The 21,102-nt window shown below is 47.0% G+C and overlaps 1 protein-coding gene across 2 annotated transcripts in view; it reads left to right on the top strand.

The window, feature by feature from the left end:
- The window catches only part of CMTR1 (cap methyltransferase 1), a 48,740-nt gene extending 28,780 nt beyond the window's left edge, over positions 1-19,960 (top strand). For both annotated transcript variants that reach the window (XM_012464339.3, XM_012464338.2), the window contains exons 11-24: positions 860-956; positions 1,278-1,410; positions 2,103-2,282; positions 9,613-9,669; positions 10,436-10,493; positions 11,007-11,075; positions 12,057-12,188; positions 13,113-13,235; positions 13,917-14,008; positions 14,709-14,777; positions 16,136-16,183; positions 16,921-17,033; positions 17,645-17,753; positions 18,482-19,960. In XM_012464339.3, coding sequence (XP_012319762.1) covers positions 860-956; positions 1,278-1,410; positions 2,103-2,282; positions 9,613-9,669; positions 10,436-10,493; positions 11,007-11,075; positions 12,057-12,188; positions 13,113-13,235; positions 13,917-14,008; positions 14,709-14,777; positions 16,136-16,183; positions 16,921-17,033; positions 17,645-17,753; positions 18,482-18,614 — 1,413 coding nt within the window. In that variant the 3' untranslated portion in view covers positions 18,615-19,960. The remainder of the gene's footprint in view (positions 1-859; positions 957-1,277; positions 1,411-2,102; positions 2,283-9,612; positions 9,670-10,435; positions 10,494-11,006; positions 11,076-12,056; positions 12,189-13,112; positions 13,236-13,916; positions 14,009-14,708; positions 14,778-16,135; positions 16,184-16,920; positions 17,034-17,644; positions 17,754-18,481) is intronic.
- The last annotated feature ends 1,142 nt before the right edge of the window (positions 19,961-21,102 follow it).

Genomic DNA, 21,102 nt, shown 5'->3' with positions numbered 1-21,102 from the left:
TAGAGGGCAACTTCCCTTTTTTTTAAATTGTAAAAAACACAAATTTGATCATCTTAATCATTTTTAAGTGTTAACAGTAGTGTTAAGTCTATTCACACTGTTGTGCAACAGATTTTCCAAACTTCTCATTTTGCAAAACAGAAACTATCCCCATTTAACAATACTCTGCCACCCCATGTCCCTGGCCTCCTTTACTTTTATATAAGCCTGGCTGTCTGTCTCCTGCTGGGATTGCACAAGGAGGGAGATGAGTCTAGAAATAACATCACACATTCTTTCGGTAAATACCCTGGCCAGAGAGTCTGCCAGCTGGAGGGACGAGCACCATGGTCTTAGGACAGGAAAGGGGGTATTGTAAGTAAAACCTGAGTCAACAGAGAAAGAGAGAGATTACTGTGACTAGGAGAGTTAACTTTTCTCCTGTCACCAGACTGGAAAACCAAAGCAGTGTGTTCTCACTGCACTCACTCCCTGGTCCTGTTAGGACTCACCAGAGCATTCTGTTTCCTATGTTGTGGTTGACCTGTGACTAGCCAATATCTTGCCTCTGTTCTGCCTTACTCTTCCTTGGGTTCCCATGAGTTAAAACACTTTCTAAACCATCTCCTTGAAAAAGCAGGCTTGTTTCCATCCCCTGGGAATGATAGAGCTGGTCCAGTCATAGGCCTGGGTCCTGTGCTTATTCTATCTAACAAGCCCAGTGATCTTCTAAAATAACTCAGTGCTGAGCTGCTTCTTCATCAGTCAGATAGTGATCAATGAAAACACTTCAAGAACTCTTGTGAAGATGAGGTAGTGATGTTATTCTCAATCCTTCTCCTTTATCTTTCCCACCCCATTCCTTGTGCTCTCATTTCAGGGTTTCTCGGTGGAGGGACAGGAGAACCTGCAGGAGATCCTCAGCAAGCAGCTGCTGCTGTGTCAGTTCCTCATGGCACTGTCCATTGTCCGGACAGGTGACACTTCCTCAGCTGTCTCCTTACCCCAGGACTCACTAGAGGCCCTACTGGACAAGAGCATGTACAAGGGATTGGTTGGGAAGTTAAAAAATCTGCTTCTATTAGATGACAGGTAGCTAAATGAGTAATTTAGGGAAGAAAGGGCTGTGGAATCCTCCAAGTCCCCTCCAAAGCTGGTTCTCTCCCTTAAATTGTCTCTGATTTTTAATGGACCCAGGTGCAGATTCCTTGACTTTGTCATATTTACTCCCAAGACTACTTCACCCATCTCCTAGAATAGACCCATTGGCTGCTTTTGGTGTTTTCTCTCTAATCCAGGAGGCCACTTCATCTGTAAAACCTTTGACCTGTTCACACCATTCAGTGTGGGGCTAGTCTACCTGCTGTACTGCTGCTTTGAACGAGTTTGTCTCTTCAAGCCTATTACCAGCCGTCCTGCCAACTCAGAGAGGTGAAGACTTTCTCTCTATATTAGTCAGATTAGTTGGCTAAATGTCATAACAGCAAATCATGGTGCATCTCCCTGGCATGACCTCTTAAGCTACATTTAAAACCTTGACTTCAAAGAAGTGATGAGAGCCAACAGGATTCAGGATTCCTGGATCTTTTGGTCTTGTGATGTGCTAGTTTAGCCTCTGCCTCCTTCTCCCAAGCCTAATTCTCTATGCTTACATGAGGGATTGTCAGCTTGGCCCAGGAGAAGGTGACCAATAGTAGGGACACTTGGAGGGACATGGGCTGGGAAGGGGCAAGGGACTGCTATCCAGAGGCATTACTGGTGTCTCAGTGTGACAGTGCCCACACACGAAGTGAGATAAAACACAACCAATCAGAATTGCCAGGTGGCTTGTTACAAACATATTTCTGGGCCTTCTCCTGGGAGAGTTTGATTCATTAGGTCTGTAATTTAACAGACTCCCCAGGTGGTTGTGATGCAGCCTGTCTGTCACAGGGAATTTGTGACCGACTGACATAGAGAGTGGAAATAGAGCTTAACAGGGAAGGATTTGAGGGGAACTTTAGCACCACAAAGGGTTGAAGAGGGAAGCTGTTAAGCCTTGAGATTCCACAAGGGGTTGGGGGGAAAGGAATGTGTGGGGAGGAAGCCCTTGCTCAGTGGAGTGACAGAGTATCTCCTGCCAGGTATGTGGTGTGCAAGGGCCTGAAGGTGGGCATAGAAGATGTTCGGGATTACCTCTTCGCAGTAAATATTAAACTCAATCAGCTGCGGAACACTGATTCTGATGTCAACTTGGTGGTCCCCCTGGAGGTGATCAAGGGAGACCATGAATTTACTGACTACATGATACGGTCCAATGAGAGGTAAGCCAATGGGCTGGTTTTTGCCGGTACCACTGAGGTCCTAATGAAGACCAGAGAGTGAAAGACTGAATGGGTGGCTCTTGGTATCACTTTGTCAACCCTGACAAATTGGCAACTAGGTATGGTCTGCTGGTTCCAGGGCTCCCTGGGACTTTGCTTAGTTACCCTCAGGGACCCTCATCCTGCTGCCATGCCCTATCCCAAGGGTGGCAGGTAGGTGCCTAGCTGGTATAGGCCTGCTTGCAGGAGCCTGTGTATGACAGTGAAAGCTGACAGAGAGCAGTCTGTGTCCCTGGAGGCAGGAGTAATTCCCCTTTAATTGCTGCTGTTCGTAAAAGGCCATCATGCTTGTTGCCTGGTGAAGTCCCCTGTTTGGAAGCAGGAGATGGATAGAAAGCTTGTGTACAACATGCTTTCTAAGTTCCCAAACTTTTGCCACTTCATGAGTTCCCCAGCTGGTGATCCGAATGCTGTTTTCTGTATCTTTGTTTTCCCCACTCCCTGTTAGTGGTAGTAATTTAAAGTTGGGACATTTGGCTTAGTTTTCTCAGCGGGCAGGCCTTAGAAAATAGTTTTTGGAGATAGGTTGGAGGGTTGTATGGTAGCAGTGAATTGATAGAAAGTGCTCTGTTAGGGGGCCAAACAGGTGTTGGAAAGGCCTTAGTTAAGGGTCCAGTCTCAAGTCCCCCAGAGAAGTTTGAAGATACAGGTAGCCCTGGAGAATCATAGAAGGGGAGGAAGTCTTTATCCTATTCTTTCCTGTTTGTCCAGTATTGGCTGGTGTTTTAACTTTCCACAGTACTGTCATATAAGCTCCCTCATTTTGATAGCTTTGGTAGGCACCAAGGTGGAACAGACAGTAAACTTCAGTATGTTATAGATGAGGAAGCAAACAGACCCAGGGACCCGCCTGGCTGGGGCTTTATAACACTTCTGGATTATGGAACATGTCTTTTGGCTGAACAAGTGTGCACAGATGCATGGCAGAACTGGACTTCTTTTCAATGCTTCCAGTAGCACAGAGTGTTGAAACAACTCTGTAACCACACACTTTTCTTTTTCTAAAAAAGTTGAGGTATAATTCTGAAAGTAAAATGCAGATCTTAAGTATATACTTCAGTTTTGACAAATGCATATATCCTTGTAGCCTACATCCCTATTAAAATAAAAAACGTTTCCATCACCTAAGGATATTTCCTTGTACCCCTACTCAGCCAACCCCAAAGTAACCCCTCTTCTGATTTTTATCACCACAGGTTAGTTTTTCTTGTTCTAGAACTTTGTATAGATGGAATCATACAGTATGTATTTTTCTGTCTGGGATTTTTTCCTCATTATGTTTTTGAGATTCATTATATTGTGTTAGTTTGTTTCTTTTTATTAATGACTAGTATTCCATTCCATTGTATGGGATTCTTTTGTCAATGGCCACTTGAGATATTTCCAGTTTGGGGCTGTTATGAATAAAGCTGCTACTATACAAAGCTTTTGGTGGACAAATGTAATTTCCCTTGGGTAAATACCTGAGTGGGAAATTCTGGATCATAGAGTAGATGTATGTTTATTTAAAAATACCACGTAGTTTTCTAAAGCACTATGTGTGTGTGTGTGTGTGTGTGTGTGTGTGTATGTGTGTGTACAATAAGACAATGTATATAGTATATATAATATGTATAATATATATATAAACAATAAAACAATTTTTATATATTGTTTTATTCTCCATCCAGCAAAGTACGAAGTTCTGATTACATCTTTGTCAGCATTTGGTATTGTCAATCTTATTTTAACCATTTGTTGGCGTGTAGTGTTAAATCACTGTGGTTTCAATTTGTATTTCTGTGACAACTAATGATATTGAACCCCTTTTTATGTGCTTATTGGCTATTTGTATATCTTCTTTTATGAAGTGTTTCTTCAAGTCTTTTGACCATTTACAAAAATTGATTTGCCTTTTTATTAAGTTGCAGGAATTATTTTACATTCTGGATAAAAGTCCTGTTTGTAGCTGGGATTACAGGCACCCGCCACCATGCCCAGCTAATTTTTGTATTTTTAGTAGAGACAGGTTTCACCATGTTGGCCAGGCTGGTCTCAAACTCCTGACCTCAGGTGATCCACCCACCTACGCCTCCCAAACTGCTGGGATTACAGGCATGAGCCACCATGTCCGGCTGACCTTTGGCTGTTTTGAATTGTTGTTGTTGAATTGTAGTAGTTCTTTATATATTCTGCATATTAATCACTTTTCAGATATATGATTCGAAAATATCATCTGCCATTCTGTAGGGTTTTTTTTTCCCACTCCATTGTGTCCTTTGATGCATTGAAGTTTGAAATGTTGATGTAATTCAGTTTACCAATTTTTTTCTTTTATTCCTTGTGCTTTTGGTGTTATATGCAGGAAATCATTGTTAAATTCAGTGTCATTAAGCGTTCCTCAGTTTTAAGAGTTTTACAGTTTTATCTGTCACATTTAGATCTCTGATTCATTTTAAGTTTATTTTTGTGTATAGTATTAGGTAAGGGTCCTTTTGCATGTGGATATCCAGTTCTCCTAGCCCCATTTGTTGAAAACACTGCCCTTTCCTCATTTATTGGTCTTGGCATCTATCATTTGACCATATATGTAAGAATTTATTTCTGGGCTATCTCTTCCATTGGCTTATGTATGCCATTAGTAGACAGTTTTTATTACTGTAGCTTTGTAGGAAGTTTTAAAATCAGGAAGTGTGAGTTCTCCAACTTTGCTCATCATTTTCAAGATTGCTTTGGCTATTTGGTGTCCCTTGAGATTCCATATAAATTTTAGGATGGGTTTTTCTATTTCCACATATTTATTTATTTGTACCACTACTGCACATGTGTAAAGAACCAATATATTATTTTTTTAATGTTACAATTTCCCTTTAAGGATGCTTTAGGGCCAAGCATGGTGGCTCACACCTGTAATCCTAGCACGTTGGGAGGGTAAGGTAGGTAGATTACTTGAGCTCAGGAGTTTGAGACCAGCCTGAGCAACATAGTGAAGCCCTGTCTCTACAAAAAATACAATAATTAACCAGGCAGCGTGGCTTGCACCTGTGGTACCAGCTACTCAGGAGGCTCAGGCAGGGGGATCACTTGAGTCCAGGAGGTGGAGATGCAGTCAGCCAAAATCGCACCACTGCCCTCCAGCTTGGGTTACAGAACGAGACCCTGTCTCAAAAAAAAGGATGCTTTAGCTGAATCGTCTACATTTTGATATGAGTCCTTTTTTTTTTTTTTTTTCTTTTCAGAAAGTGATTTATTTAGGTAGAGAAAGAGGAAAAGGAGAAAGAAAAAGATAAGAGAGAAAAGCTTCCATGAGATTGTGGAAGGGGACCCAAATATGGATGCAGCCGAGAGACGGAGGGAGGGAGGCAGAGAGAGAGAGAGAGAGAGCGAGAGCGAGAGAGAGATTGGAGAAAGAGACTGTGTCTTTATTTAAACCTGGCTGGCCTGCACCACTTAAAGACAGGCTGCCCCCCTCCCCCGCCACAGCTTGGCTTGGCCACTCTGGTGTTTCCTTAAAGTGACAGGACAGATTTCAAGTGAAAGGGGTCTGACTCACTTACCCCTCCAAAGTAACAGTTTTCTTAAGCTGCACTCTTGGCTGGCTCGTCAATATTTGTTGCCAGGTTCTGGGATGGGGCGGGGGAGGTGGGCTGTTCTTCCAGGCTCTTGGTCTCTCACTCACCCAAGAATGGGAGAGGGGACCACACCAGGCATGGTACGCTTGCGAGTAAATATCGGGCTCCAAAGAGTTTTTGCAGAAAGTGATTTATTTAGGCAGAGAAAGAAAAAGATAAAGAGAAAAGCTTCCACGAGATTATGGAAGGGGGCCCAAATATGGAATCCCAATATGAGTCTTAATTATCATATAGCTAATATATTTTAAAGTTTTTCCTTATGATTTGTTATTTGATTCCTGGATTATGCATATGTGTGGTATTTAATAGTCAGGTAATTTAGGATTTTCAAGATATCTATTAGATTTAGTCACGCCATTCTCAGAGAATGTATTCTGTATGATTTTGATCCTTTGAAACTTAATGAGGCTTATTTTATGGCCCATCATGTGCTCTATCTTGATGTTGCTTGGTATAATGCTCTATAAATGTTAATTTGGTTCATAGTGTTTTTCAAATATTCTAAATCTTAGCTGATATTCTGAGTACTTATTCTGTCAGTTGCTAAGAGTGTTGTTAAAGTCTGTAACTATGATTATTGGGTTGTCTGTCTCTCCCATTAGTTTTGTCAGTTCTTTGGCTATTTGGGTTCTTTGTTGTTAGGCACATGCACATTTAAGATAATTTTGTCTTCTTGATGAATTGACATTTTATCATTATGAAACACCCTATTTATCTCCAGTAATACTCCTTGTCTGAAAGTCTGCTGTATCTGACATTAATATAGCCACATAAGCTTTCTTTAGCTTAGTGCTTGTATGGTCTTTTTTTGTCCTTCTACCTTTTTCTTTACAAGTAAATGTGTTTCTTTAGACAACATGTGGTTGAGTCTTACCTTTCTGTCCAGCCTGACCTGGATAAAAGTCTCAGCATTTTAATTGGGGTGATTGGTACATTTACATTGAGTGTAATTATTAATGTTTGACTTTAAATCCCCTGTCTTGGTTGTTTGATTTCTATTTATCCTGTCTGCTCTTTGTTCTTCTCTTTCTTCCCTTCTTTTTTTGGGGGGACTAATTCAGTATTTTTTAGTATTCCTTTTATCCCCTTGGGTTTTTTTTTAAAATGCCTTTTTTGTGCTTTGTTTCAATTGTTGCTCTAGAGATTACAGTATGCACCTTTAATCATAGTCTGCCTTCCAAAAATATTTCGTTGCTTTATGAACAGTGTAAGAACGTTACAACACTGTATGTGCTATTGTTCTTTTGTCTTTGTGTTTTTATATAAACCCTATTTTATATTGTTACTATTTTTACTTTAAACCATCTATTGTCTTTTAAAGATGCACACACACACACATATATATCTAACATTTTTTAAAAGGTCCTTGGTATTTACTGACATACTTACCCTTTCTGGTATTCACTGACATACTTACCCTTTCTGGTATTCTTCATTCCTTCCTGTAGAACCAGATTTCTATTTGGAATCATTTTGCTTTAGCCTAAAGAATTTCTTTTAGCCTGTCTTTATAGTAGAAGTCTTCTGGAGACTAATTTCCTGCTTTTGTTTATTTAAAAATGTATTTAGGCCGGGCGCAGTGGCTCACACCTGTAATCCCAGCACTTTGGGACGCCAAGGCAGGCGGATCACCTGAGGTCGAGTTTGAGACCAGCCTGGCCAACATGGTGAAATCTTGTCTCTACAAAAGTAACAAAAATTAGCCCAGCATGGTGGTGGGCTCCTGTAATCCCAGCTACTTGGGAGGCAGAGACAGAAGAAGCACTTGAACCTGGGAGGTAGAGGTTTCAGTGAGCCAAGATCATGTCATTGCACTCTAGCCTAGGCAAGAGAGCAGTTCTCCGTCTCAAAATAAAATAATAATAATAATAATATAATGTATTTAGGCTGGGCATGGTGGCTCATGCCTGTAATCCCAGCACTTTGGGAGGCTGAGGCAGGTGGATCACTTCAGGCCAGGAGCTTGAGACTGGCTTGGCCAACATGATGAAACTCTGTCTGGCAAGAGAATCACTTGAACCCAGGAGGCAGAGGTTGCAGTGAGCTCAGATTGAGCCACTGCACTCCAGCCTAGGTGATAGAGTGAGACTGTCTCAAAAAAAAATTAAAAAAATTTTAAAGAAAATGTATTTATTTCCCTTTCATTTTTGAAGGATATTTTCACAGGATATGGAATTTGAGGTTGATGTTTTTTCTCTTAGCACTTTAAAGATACAGTTCCATGCTTCTCTGCCTCCCTTGTTTCTGATGAGAAGTCAGCTGTTATTTCTATTGTTTTCCTATACGTCATGTGTCTTTTTCTCCCCTGGCTGCTTTTAGTATTTTATCTTTTATTTTTAGTATGTCAACCTTGATATATTTATATGTGGTTTTCTTTGTATTTATTCTGCTTGGGGTTCACTGACCTTGGATCTTTGGATTGATTTCATTCATCAGTTTGGGAAATTTCTTGGCCATTTGTTTGTCAATATGTTTTTGTTGTTTTATTCTTATGAGACAGAGTCTTGCTCTGTTGCCTGGGCTCGAGTGCAATGGCACGACCTCAGCTCACTGCAACCTCTGCCTCCGGGGTTCAAGTGATTCTCCTGCCTCAGGCTCCCAAGCAGCTGGGATTACAGGTGCCCACCACCATGCCTGGCTAATTTTTGTATTTTTAGTAGAGATGGGGTTTTGCCATGTTGGTCATTCTGGTCTTGAACTCCTGACCTCAGGAGATCCACCTGCCCCAGTCTCCTAAAGTGCTGGGATTACAGGTGTGAGCCACTGCACCTGGCCTAATATGTTGTTTTATTCTTTCCTCTGCTTCTGGAACTCCAATTATGTTTATGTTAAGCAGTTTGCTATTGTCCCCGATACCTAGATGATCTGTTTTTCTTTTCACTTTTTTTCCTGTCTTATGTTTCAGTTTGGGTTTCTGCTGACATGTCTGTCCTCAAGTTCACTGGTTCTTTACTATGTTCAGTCTGCTAATCCCAGCAAAATAATTATTCATCTCTAACATATTTTCATTTCTAGAATTTCTTTTTGCCTTCTAAAAATATATTTTCTATATCTTTGCTGAAAATCTTCACCTTTTTATATATGTCATTCACCCTTTCCACTAGATCTTTTAACATGTTATCTGTAACAGTTCCTTAAAGGCCCCATCTGATAATTCTAACATTTGGGCCATCTCTGGGTCTTGTTCTGTTGGCCTATTTTCCCTCTTGTCAGTGGGTAGCATTTTCTTGCTTTACTACATGCCTCATAAGTTTTTATTAAATGCCAGACATTGTGTGTAAAGAACCGTGAAGACTAAAGTAGAAAGGGTGGCTGTTAGGATATATGGGTCGAGTAAGCTTAGTCTGTAGTTGAACTGAGTCTGGGCTTTGAATGAGTTCACCACTACTTTCAGATTATTTAAGGTTGGGATCAGAAGCTTCCTTTTAGTAAGACTTGGGATCTAAGAACTGAGTGACTTCGTTTTACTGTTCTACTCTCAGCTTTCAGTAAGCCCCACATAACTGCACCTTGGGGTAGAGGTGTGGGTTTCTTAATTAACTGTCTAGCTCCTCCACCAAATGCAGATGGCCACTGCTCCAGCTTAACCTCTCTGTCCTGATGTCAGTTGCCTGTCTTTTTTGGTAAACCTGAGATCAAATAATTTTTTTTTCTTTTAGCCACTGTAGTCTACAGATTAAAGCTCTGGCGAAAATCCATGCCTTTGTTCAAGACACGTGAGTGTTGCCCACTTTTCAGAATCCACCTATTTCAACATCTTGCTTTTCTCCTCCCCACAAGCTGTTTGTCTTTTTCATTTCAACGAATATTTTAAAATACCTACTCATCTCATACTCTGCGATGGTCTCTGAAGGATGCCAGAGAAGTGTATGACATGAACCTTGTCCCCAGATACTTTACATTGTCTTTGGGCAGATTAAGAGCAACCCAGGAAAAGGATATGGGAAAAGTTATCAAGAGTGCATCAGAGGGTGTAGAGTGGAATAGCACAAGTAGAATACATAATGTTCGGGGGACATGGAGTAAAGACTGATCAAGAGAGGAGAGGTAGGACTGATGAGAGAAACCTCTGGTAGGGGTGAACATACGCTAATTCAGCTTTTGGGGGCATGATGAATCCATTGGGACAGGTTTAGTGTGACCCCTGTCAGCAGAAGAGGAGCTAGAACATGCTGATGGGTGATTGAAAATGGGTCTCGGGGAGGACCCTGGCATCCAGGTGGTCTGGAGGGCACTTTCTCCTTTCCCATTGTGGTGAGAAGGGCAGGTAATCCCATTTCATGTATGTTTGAGCTCCTGTCTTCAAAAGGAGAGCCTTCCATGTGTTGTAATCACCCTGGGCCAGTGGCAGCTTGGTGTCTGTGTGTACACTCACATGTTCATTCATTCACACCTCCACTCCATGGGATATGAGGGGTACACAGGGGCTGCACTCCTGTGCCTCTTAGAGATTTTAATCACTAACTGGCTTCATATTCCTAGGACACTGAGTGAGCCTCGGCAGGCAGAGATCCGGAAGGAGTGCCTCCGACTCTGGGGGGTGAGTGTCTCCCCCAGCCCCTTGCTGCATCAGGGCAGGGAAGCTGTAGAGAAGAATGGAATTGACTCCCAATCCTGTCACCTTAGGGTCTCTCCGCATCCAAAAATATCTGCTACCCTCACAGTACCCTGGAGGTTGACATCTCGGCATTGTTGGTAGTTACCCCTTTGGCCCTTTCATTGTCAGTTTGGCCCTGCAGCTGGGTCAGAAAGGACTAAGGGGTGGGATGCGGGGAGGTGGACTGGCGTCATTTTTGCAACTGATGGCTCTGTGTAGCAGCACTGACCACAGAGAGCCCCAGAGAAAAGGAAATAGCCTTTGGGGTACACTACCACAGGGTCCAAAAGGGAGCAGTGACTGAATTACCCACTTCCATCCCTGCCATCCCAGCCTCCTTTGTTGTGTGCCATTCCTCCTCCCCAGTCTGACCCTGTCCTCCACCTGCATACACTCTTACACGGCCTTGGTCAAAAGGGCATTTGAAAGTCAAAGCTCTTTGCTGTCTTATTTCAGATCCCAGACCAGGCTCGTGTGGCTCCTTCTTCCTCAGACCCCAAATCAAAGTTCTTTGAGCTGATCCAGGTAAGACTGGTATCTGTGGTGGAAATAAAAAATTAAGAGTTCTGTCTCTAGATGTGGATGGTACCACTGAGGCCCCAGATGCATGGCCTCCCGAGGGCTTGTGCAGGCACTTCTCATGGGCTCTAACCGGTGGAGCTAAGGCTGCCACAAGTGAGAACCTTTGGTTTAGGGTATTGAGTTCCCCAAGAGCAGTCAGGCCAACAGAGGATTCTCATCTTCAGTACTTATGCCCAGGCACAAGCCACCCAAAGGGTGGTGCTGGCTGTGTCATCCTGGCAAGTTCAGGATCCTGTGGGATTTGCCTACAAAGGAGACATGGAGTGTGGGACGATCTTAGGCAAGGGAGGTGATCACAGGGTGAAGGGAGCTGCCATGGACACCCACAGCAGGGCTGGTCTAACCCCAGGTTCTCTTGTCTTATTTCTGGTGAGCTGGTCCTCAGAGTTCTTTTGCCCTGTTTCTTCCTACCACTGAACTTCCAGCTTTTACCTGAGCCTCATTTAAATCTGGCCTAGATCATGGGCAGTTGTGTTGGTTTTGTGGGGGTCAGGGACTGGAGACCGAGGTTCAGATGGCCTCAAAACAATAGTATGTGTACATTTTTCTTAATGGGGTAAAGAGATCACTTAACTATTCTCAAACCAAATGCTGAGGAATCCTTGCTTTTAGTTTTATTGAAGAGGCAGCTTTTATATTCTGGTGACATTTTCTTATAGTTCTGGTAAATCGATCTGTACTTGGGGACTCAGTGTTCTTTCCTTTCCCAGCCTCTCCTAGTAGGTCCTACAGGAACACTCCAAGCAGATGAAATGAAATAGATCCCATTTAGTGCAGTTAGGGAGAGAAGGGGATGCAGGGGAGCATATTTCAGAGAGCTCGTGCTTCTTGTCCCTTACCTTGTCGAGCCTGCCCTCAGCCCATATAGGCACCCATACTGTCCCTTCCCCCAACCTGGCAGTGTTCTCTGACTCATGGCTGCAGGGCACTGAGATTGACATATTCAGCTACAAGCCCACACTGCTCACCTCTAAAACCCTGGAGAAGATCCGCCCTGTGTTTGACTACCGCTGCATGGTGTCTGGCAGTGAGCAGAAGTTCCTCATCGGCCTAGGGGTAAGTCTGCAGCTGGCTTCCTGCCCAGCTTGGGATGGTGGATTTGCCCTTTGTGGGAATCTGGACAGCTGCCTGCCACATTTGGTGCATGTTCTCTTGGCACTAAGTAGCTGGGGCTTTGACCTAGTGAATGTATTTCTTGAAACTTCATTTCTTTTCTTCCTGAGTTTGCCAAGTGTCATTCATTCATTCTTTCATTTGTTCATGTGTTTGTTTCTTCAACTCTGTGCATTGCTAAAGGGACACTATAACTTTTCTTGTGATACAGAGCTTCCCAGGCTAGTAGCATGGTCAGGAGGCTAATCTGGCTTGAGCCTGTGCAGCCATTTCTTTGCAGTACCACCACCGCCCCATGCCATCCCCTGTCTTGCGAAGATACTCCCTGTTCCTACCCTGGGCCCCCTGGAGTCTAAAATTTAGGTGAGGGAAAGCCTTGGCAAGCTCTTTATCTCACTTAGCTGGGTAAAGTCATTGCTTTTTCTTTCAACTCTTAGGTTTCTGTATAATTTGATCCTGTCTTCCTCAGTTACTTCTTTTGTGCCCTCTCACACTTTGTCTTTTTCTCATTTTACTTACTCTCTCCTCTGCTCTTTAGACCCTTCACCAAACCCACCCTAGACATACACGAAACTGGATTTTTGAGGGCCTCTAATCATGGACTTAGGTCTTTTGAGTGGTGCCCTGCGCCTGTTCCAAGGCTGAGCCAGATGTCTGCTTCTCATCTGCTTCTCATCTGCTTAGGCACTGGAGAACACTACTATCATTATGACTAAAGTATAATTGATTTAATCTCTCATAGACATTTTCTTTTGACATTTCCCAATCCCGTCAGCTTGAGGCTGCCAACTAAAAGCTTTTGAGAAATAAGCCTCTTACCCTTGATCGCCATGCCTTCCTTACCCGGCTGTTTCTCTCTGCCTGTAGAAATCCCAGATCTATACGTGGGATGGCCGCCAGTCAGACCGCTGGGTCAAGCTAGACCTGAAGACAGAGCTGCCCCGGGACACTCTGCTGTCTGTGGAAATTGTGCATGAGCTGAAAGGGGAGGTCAGAGATGGTTCTGCTCAGGTGTTAGCCCTGCAGCTAGGGGACTGGGGTGCTGCTGAACCTGGCCTTTTGCCCTGAGTTAACTTGGTTACATTGTGTGGTGGCTGACAGGGCCCAGGGCTAGGGAAAGGGTTTATAATTACTCCTTCTCCCAGAGCAGTTTCTCTAAGCCACAGTGGTTCAGGTAAGGAGGAGTACAGTCTCTGTGCATCAAAGGAGACCTCAGTTGTCTCTGTGCATTGAGGACCCTGATGAGTCTATTGGATATTTTTTAGCAGCTGATTTAGTTTTTGCTAAAAACCAGAGATCCCTTGGGAAAGAAGAAACTTGTTATTTCTCAGAAGCCATGAGTATCAAATCTATATGGTGACATTCAGAACAGTCAGTAGGAACAGTTGGCAAGGAGGGTAAGCCAGGTCCTGTCTGGAGTGCCATGGCAGCAGCCTCACTGGGTTTGAGGTTCAAGGCCTCATCACCCAGTGGCTTGGATCTTCCCCTGCTCAGAAGCCCAGGCCAATCTGGTGCTGAGAAGCAGCTGGGAGGGAGACAAGAAATATCCTGCATTTAGAGCCCTACCCTTCCCCCAGCCGTAGGCAGAAAGAAGCCACATACCATGGTGGGTAGTGGGGGCTGAAGACTGACGCCTGGCAGAGTGGGCAGTGTACTTACTTATCCTTCTAGGGGAAGGCCCAGCGGAAGATCAGTGCCATCCATATCCTCGATGTCCTCGTGCTGAATGGCACCGATGTCCGGGAGCAGCACTTTAACCAGCGGTCTGACCTGGGCCCCAGGGTGGGGGGGTGGGGGTAGGCCAGGTCAGCTTGGTGGACAGTGGCCTCCTGAGGTGTGGCCCCTCACCCAGACCTTCTCTGCTTGTTGACATCCTGAGAATTCCCCTGTCCCACCCACTGGTTGATGCCAAAGTCAGGGTGAGAATTGGTGTTGCCACTTCAGAGTTTCCTAGGGCTTGGGCCCTGGTTATCAGAGATACCAGCACACTCCATTTTGCCACAGCTGCTCAGGTTGAGGTATTTATGTTAAGGTTGAGCAAGAGGGTGACCTTGCGGGAAGAGGGGGTACTCCTCGGAATGTCCTGTGCTTCAGTGGTCCCATTTAAGTTGCTTCATCTGAGCGGGTGCACTGTGGTGTCCACGGTTTGGGGTGACAGGGCAGACACATACAATAAAGACGTTACTTGAAGTTCTAGTGGAGGTGACTGAGCACAGCTGAAGGCCCACTTCAAGAAAACCCACCGACATAGTGAAATTAGAGGCCAGAATCCACAGGGGCGGGGCATGAATGAAAACAAGAAGGGCAGGGCAGGCTTCCTGGGGGACATGGGTCCTGCCTCTTGGAGCAGTCTTGCCGCAGATTCAGAAGGTTCTCCTACTGGAGCTGTAAAAATGCCCTGGGAGTAGGGGTGCTGGTGGAGGCATCCTTTCTTGCCTCTGAGAGAGACTGTTTGGATTGTAGAATTCAGCTTGCCGAGAAATTTGTGAAAGCTGTTTCCAAGCCCAGTCGGCCTGACATGAATCCCATCAGGTGAGCATGTGATCCCTGCCCTCCTTGCTTCTTTCTGGCTAGTACCTGCTGCTCCCGTCCAGTGAGGGATGGGACGGCTAAGTGGAGGGCACTAGGCAAGCTGGTGTTAGGGACAAGACTGTTCTTGCTGAGGAGTTTGTTTGGGGTGCTAGGTAGGTGACTTGCCCCAGAGCATCTCCCCATCCTGCCTAGCAGTGGGTGGACTGCATTCTGAGGGGTTAAGGTGTCCTTGTTTAAAATGCACATGCTTCTGAGAGTGCCAGCCCACCTCATGAATCACCCATTCCCACTTGGGCATTGTTAGCATGTCACCTGGCCTTCTCATTTTTTTCAGGTAAGAAATGGGTGCTGAGGGAATGGGAGTTTTGAACATGAAAAAGAGAAGGATGGTTTGAGGGAATGGGACCCCCAGTGCTTGGGGAGGAGGCGGCCAGGGTTGTTGTAATGTTAGATAGTGGGAAGATTCCTGGATCCTGAGAGAGAAAGGAGGAAGAGAACAGGGTCAGGAGGAGACAGACAGAGGACACACTTTTCCAGGGTAGGCTGAGGTCTGAGGTTATTGCCAAAGGGCTTAGCCCTGCTCTTAGGGGCTTCATGCACTGGAGACTGAGGTATCTATTTACACTTCACCAACATCATTTTTGTCCTTTTTAACATAAATTTAGTTAAAATTAAATCCAGTATTGAGAATGCACTTTATAGATGGCATGTGAAAGTGTCAAAGGAATTTCTGTCTGCACTTTAGAATGTCCTGTCTGCTAGGTCCTGAAAGGCAGCTCCCAGGGGGAACCTTGCCTTCATTGCTTGTGGTTTGGTTGCTGGATTTCTGGGAACCTTCCCCACTAGCAGTTCCAAACACATGTTCAGGGCCCCCCAGAGGTGGAGCGTGGGCATCAAACAGGAGCCCTGCATCCTGGATCCGGGTCCCCCACCTGCTGTGGGTAATAGGACTATTAGGACTGTTGAGCAGTAACTTGTTATGGAAGGCCTAAAATCCACATGGATAGACCTGGGTGAGAGCCTGCTCCTTGGTTTTCTGCCCTCTGGTGATGGTGAAGATGACTTGGGGGTGGGAATGCTGACAGAGAAATCTTTGTCTGCCAGACTTTCTCCCTCCTGTCTTCCAGTATCCATAGTTGCAATCCCCAGTTGTCCGATGCAGGCCTGAAACCCAGGGCTTATCTGTGTAGACAGCTGCATGGCAGGCTTGGTGTCCTCACTGCTGGTGGGCTGGGTGGTTTCAGGGAAGGCCTGGGGCAGAAGCCAAGGTCAGGTGCAGTCTCCTGCCTCCCAGCTGCCTCCTGGATGAGCATGTCCCCCAGGAAGCCTTTGCCTTGTCTCTGTCCCTCTGCCTGCAGGGTGAAGGAGGTGTACAGACTGGAAGAGATGGAGAAGATTTTTGTCAGGTGAGTGACTTAACCTTTGAAGCTCAGAGTCAAGAGGAGGCGGGGGCGCGGCCGTGTCCTGGAGTCATCCTCCGTTTTGTAGAGATGGGTCAGGGATGGGGTAGTGAGCTGGCTCTAGCTGCAGTGCCACTGCAGCCAGGAGCCCCCTGGCTAAGAGCTGCTTCAGCTGTCAGGAGGGAGCCGGGTAAGCTGTGTCAGGCAGAAATACGGGCTCACTGATGCTGTCATAGTTACGATGGGCCCTCTGAGGGGCAGAGCAGCAAGCTGCTTGAAATACCATAAATCCTAGCTCCCAGTGCTGAGAGAGAGATTGAGCCTGGAGGGGTAGAAGGGGCATAAATGCGTCTTCTTAGTAGTATGCGGGTGCTTACAGATCTCAGTCTCCTTCTGGGTGTGCTTATGTGGAGAAGGTTACATTAAGTCTTTCAGGGCCGCACTGTTGCCACGGCACCCATGGTCTCAGATCTCACCCTTACTGGTGTCACCTTGAAACCCCCCCAAACAGCAGCAACACAGCAGGGTCATTTGTTACTCCCCTGCACTGCCTGAGTGGGAATTCAGGGCCTGAATTCTAAACCCAGCATGGCTACTCACTCACTCTGCTCTGTGCCTCAGTTCCGTCTTAAGTCAGACCAGGATCAGATACTATGGTTGGGGTGATTTTATTAGCCAGAGACTAATTTTATCAGCCAGGGCCTTTTCGCTCTCTCATGCACATACCTTTTCGGGGAAATCAGGTTGGAGATGAAGATCATCAAGGGCTCCAGTGGCACCCCAAAGCTCAGCTACACAGGGCGTGATGACCGGCACTTTGTACCCATGGGCCTCTACATCGTCAGGACAGTGAATGGTGGGTGAGGAGGGACTAGTTCCAGCCACTCCCTCCCCTCTTGCCCCTTCCCCCCTCCCCACCAGGTGATGGGCCCAGATGCTGCCTGAGCCAGAGCTAAGGGCTCCCTGCTAAGGTGGGTAGCAGCCAGGCTGGCATTTCTCTGAGGTACACGTTAGGGGACAGTGTTCCCTGAGCCTCTCCTGTTCTTCCGTGGGCCCTGGGAATTGGGTAGGGAATAGTGAGAGAGCTCAACTTGTACACATGCACATGTTGTTCTCATGGCATGAAAAGGGCCTTTTCAGTAGACAGCAGCACGTCCAGAAAGTCAAGCTTGGCTTCTGTCCATTTGCATCCCCCTTTCTTCAGAGCCCTCTGGCTGAGAGTCCTAGAGATGTTACCCTGATAGCTGGTTGGCAGGATTGGGGTGGGGTCATTGAGAAGTCATTGCTTGGTCATTCTCCTGGAGCCCCTTTGGGCTGGTGATGAAGGCTGCCACCTCATGGGCTGTTCCCTGCCTGCTTTTGGGGGGAGGCAGGAATAGGACCACCAGGAGTGGAGGAGGGCATGCACCTGTCCTCCACAAGTGCTTTGTGTCCCTTCTGGGTTTCATCCCCTCTTGCTCCCGTCAGAGCCCTGGACTATGGGATTCAGCAAAAGCTTCAAGAGGAAGTTCTTCTACAACAAGAAAACCAAGGACTCTACTTTTGACCTCCCTGCAGACTCCATTGCCCCATTTCAGTAAGTAGCTGTTCTTCAAGCCTGCCCTCCTTAGCAGCCTCAAATACTCCTGCAGGATGCTAGCCAGCTGTCCTGGGGCACACCCTGGGTTCTGACACTATTGCCCACCAGGGGTTCCACTGAGCCTGAGAACACCTTTGTGGGGATGGCAGCCCCCTGCAGGTGTGGCCGGGCATGATGCCTGGACCTGCTGTGATAGCTGGGGGCCTGGCTGTGGAAGACCCATCTGGGCAGCATATTCACTCCATGGAGCAGCCACGTTTCAGTGACATTCTGACGCTGGCCTGATGGTGGGAATATGCTGAGGGCCCACAGCCCTGCCCCTTGGCGCTCAAGGTCCCAGCTGTCCCTTTTTAGGACCCAGTGTCCATTAGATTGTTGGTCATGGGCTTCCCCAGCAGCCCTCATGTGCCTGTAATTAGCCACTGACATCTTCTGTCACCACACTACTAATACTGTTCTATTAGAGAAGCACAGACAGATAAAACAGGAATATCGGTCTTTGTAGGAATCCAGTTGGAAGCAATTAGCAGCAACAGCTGTTTGTTGGGAAAAGTTGGTTGAGGGAGGCAGGGAGGAGCTAGGGCCTACTGCGTACCTTTTGGCTGCCGGGGGAAGGCCCTCAACTAAAGTCATTGACAGACCCCTGCCTCCCACACCTTTAAGAACACTTGACCCTATTCCATCTGGGTGCAGCCCTCTGACCTCTTTGTCCTCCTCCTCCTCAGCATCTGCTACTATGGCCGGCTCTTCTGGGAGTGGGGGGATGGCATTCGTGTGCATGACTCCCAGAAGCCCCAGGACCAGGACAAGCTGTCCAAGGAAGATGTCCTCTCCTTCATCCACATGCACAGTGCCTAAGGGCCTCAGGATGCGCCACCCCTGCAGAGTGTCCTGTCATTCCTGAGACGGGGCCACCTGGGGCCCACAGTGCTGGCTTCTTCCCCTCTTGAAAAGGGACCTGGGAGCACTGCACCTGGCATGAGGAGTGGGTGGCCTCCTCTCCATCCCCTGTCCTCAGGCAGGGCCCTGCAGCGGACACTCCCATGTTCCTTCTGGGACACCTGCCTGGGAACTTTCCCCTGCCAGGACTCAGCCTGAAGGAAGCTGCTCCTGAGGCAGGTGTGAGGTCAGTGCCTGGGGAACGTGGGGCCGACGGAGGACATGTCAGAGTAGCAGAGTGTGGGCTCTCTGTTCTCTCCTGCATCCTGTAGACTCACTTTTCTGAGTTCCATGCACTGCCCCTGAGGGTAGCCAAGCCCTTGCTTTGCCCAACTTTTTATTGGGCCATCCCTGAGTAGGCGGAGGCCTGCTGTTGTGAGCTGGCCAGGAGAACCTGCTGTAAAAAATCAAGGTTTTGTTTTTTTGAACTTACCGTTTTGATGCCAAGCTGGAGACGATTTTCTTGTCTCCTCCCCGCACTCATCCTGGCTGTCCCTGGAGTTCTTCCTAGCCTAGAGCTCTGACAGTCCAGCAAGGTGGGAAGGAGGGAGTGTAGGCCTCACGTCCTTGACACCACGTTGAGATCCTGGGAGCCCTCTCTTTTGTACTGAGTATGGAGTTGTAGAGCCATCCTGGGCCCCATCCCCTTTTGGTCCAAACATTGGGCAGTGCTAGAGGGCAGGAAGCAGCCTTGAAGACCTGTCTTTCTCTCCCCGACAACAGTAACAAAGGCACCTCTAGGGGTTTGGGTGGTGCTGCCCTCTGGCAGTCATGCACCACCATCTGCCATAGCCATCCTAAGGTCTTGACAGAATTCTGAGCTGGAAGTGCAGCTCCCTTACCGCCCTTTCCCGTTTTTCTTCCCTAATAGGAGATACAATCTGCTTCTGTTTGTTGTTACGTGGTCACTCCCATTTCCTCTGTCTTGGCGGAGGCAGAGAGGAGAGGAGGGGAAGCTGGGCAGTAGCTCTGGGTAGGGGAGGGCACCTGTGGTTGTTTTTAATGGGAAATACCTCTCAGAGATGTTCATGCAGGCACCCTAGGGCCCCATCCCAGTGCCAGGCTGGTTTCCATGGAGATAGGGCACTGAGGCTCCTGTGAGGTTGGAATCGACTTCACCATGGGGGTCCTTCAGCCAGCATCCAGCTTCCCACCCCCAGGCTGGCAGCAGCACTGCTGAGATGCTGTATTTCCACCCAATTCTGGGTATATCAGTGTGTCTTGCAGAATCTTGGATCATTAAAGATAAACATATTTTTAATGCCTGTGTGGCTCTGTGTTGGGGTTGCTGTTGTTTGTCCTCAGTGCTTTGTGGTCTGGGACTGGCTTGTATGAAACAGCTTGGGCCAGAGGTGAAGGGGAGGCAGCTCTACTCAAAGCAGAGGAGAAAAAAGAGGGTTTGTTTAATCGGAGCATGTCCAAGCTTCTGGGGCCTTGCAGGGCTCCCAGGCCTGCTGCTTGCTGCTCAAGAAGAGGCCTAAAGAAGAGTTGGGGGAAATTATGTTGTCCCTGTTAGAAGCAGGGACTGCAGAATGAATGAACCTACAGCCCCGGGAGGGCAGAGACACCTTCCCCCTTTACATAAATCACGCAGCTCACTCTGTGGTGGCACTGTGACAGTCCAGGATCAGTCAGTGTGACTAAAATAACAGAGGCGTCAGACCAATTAGTGTCACTAGACTTGGGGGAAAGAGGGAGGGAGAGATGGTTTCACTGACCCTAGCCTGCCTTCCCTCTGTGGAGGGCTGGTTCTGTCTGCAGTGGGTAGGGGAAAGCGGGGAGGGGGGCTGTGCCTGGGGATGGGGTATACAGATACAGCAGGCACCTCCCTCTCTGTTCCCGGGTGGTTTCTCCACCAGTTAGTCATCACGCTGGTGCTGGTTCCCCCACAAAATCCACCTGCACTTTGCTGGGCTTCCTCATCCTGGCCCCAGTCCATTGTGGATGGCCTTAGCTTCCGGGGGCAACTCCTTCCCTTGTTTTTCCTACTTAATTGGTTTCATCTCGGCCATCCACGCCCTTCCTCTGTTCTGCCTTGCTGCAGCCTCCCACCTGCTCCCCTCCTTTCCCAAGCTAGGAGTTAGAGTTGCGGGGTGGAGGGATAAAGGGCATGTCTGACTTTGCTGCTCCTGCCACAGCTCCCCCTCTGATCAGCCCTATCCCTGCTTCTCACTACAAACCCCACCTGATTTACTGGCCACTGTCACCGTAAGTCTGTCTGGTCATAACCATGACTCTGCTGCCCACTCGCAGCCTCCCCAACCTTGCCTGCCTGTCGAAGATGGATTAACTCCACACTCCCCCGGGATTGCCACATGACCACTTCAAGTCCCCAAGCCGCCCTTCACTGCAGACTGCATTTTTTCTGCCATAATTACAGGCAATGGCACTGACTGGAGGGTACGAC

The sequence above is a fragment of the Aotus nancymaae genome, unplaced genomic scaffold (genome assembly GCF_030222135.1).
Source record: "Aotus nancymaae isolate 86718 unplaced genomic scaffold, 86718_ANA_hifiasm-v0.15.2.pri h1tg000040l, whole genome shotgun sequence".
Taxonomy (NCBI): domain Eukaryota; kingdom Metazoa; phylum Chordata; class Mammalia; order Primates; family Aotidae; genus Aotus; species Aotus nancymaae.
Note: the sequence above shows the minus strand (reverse complement) of the source record. Positions and strands in the feature narration are given on the sequence as shown.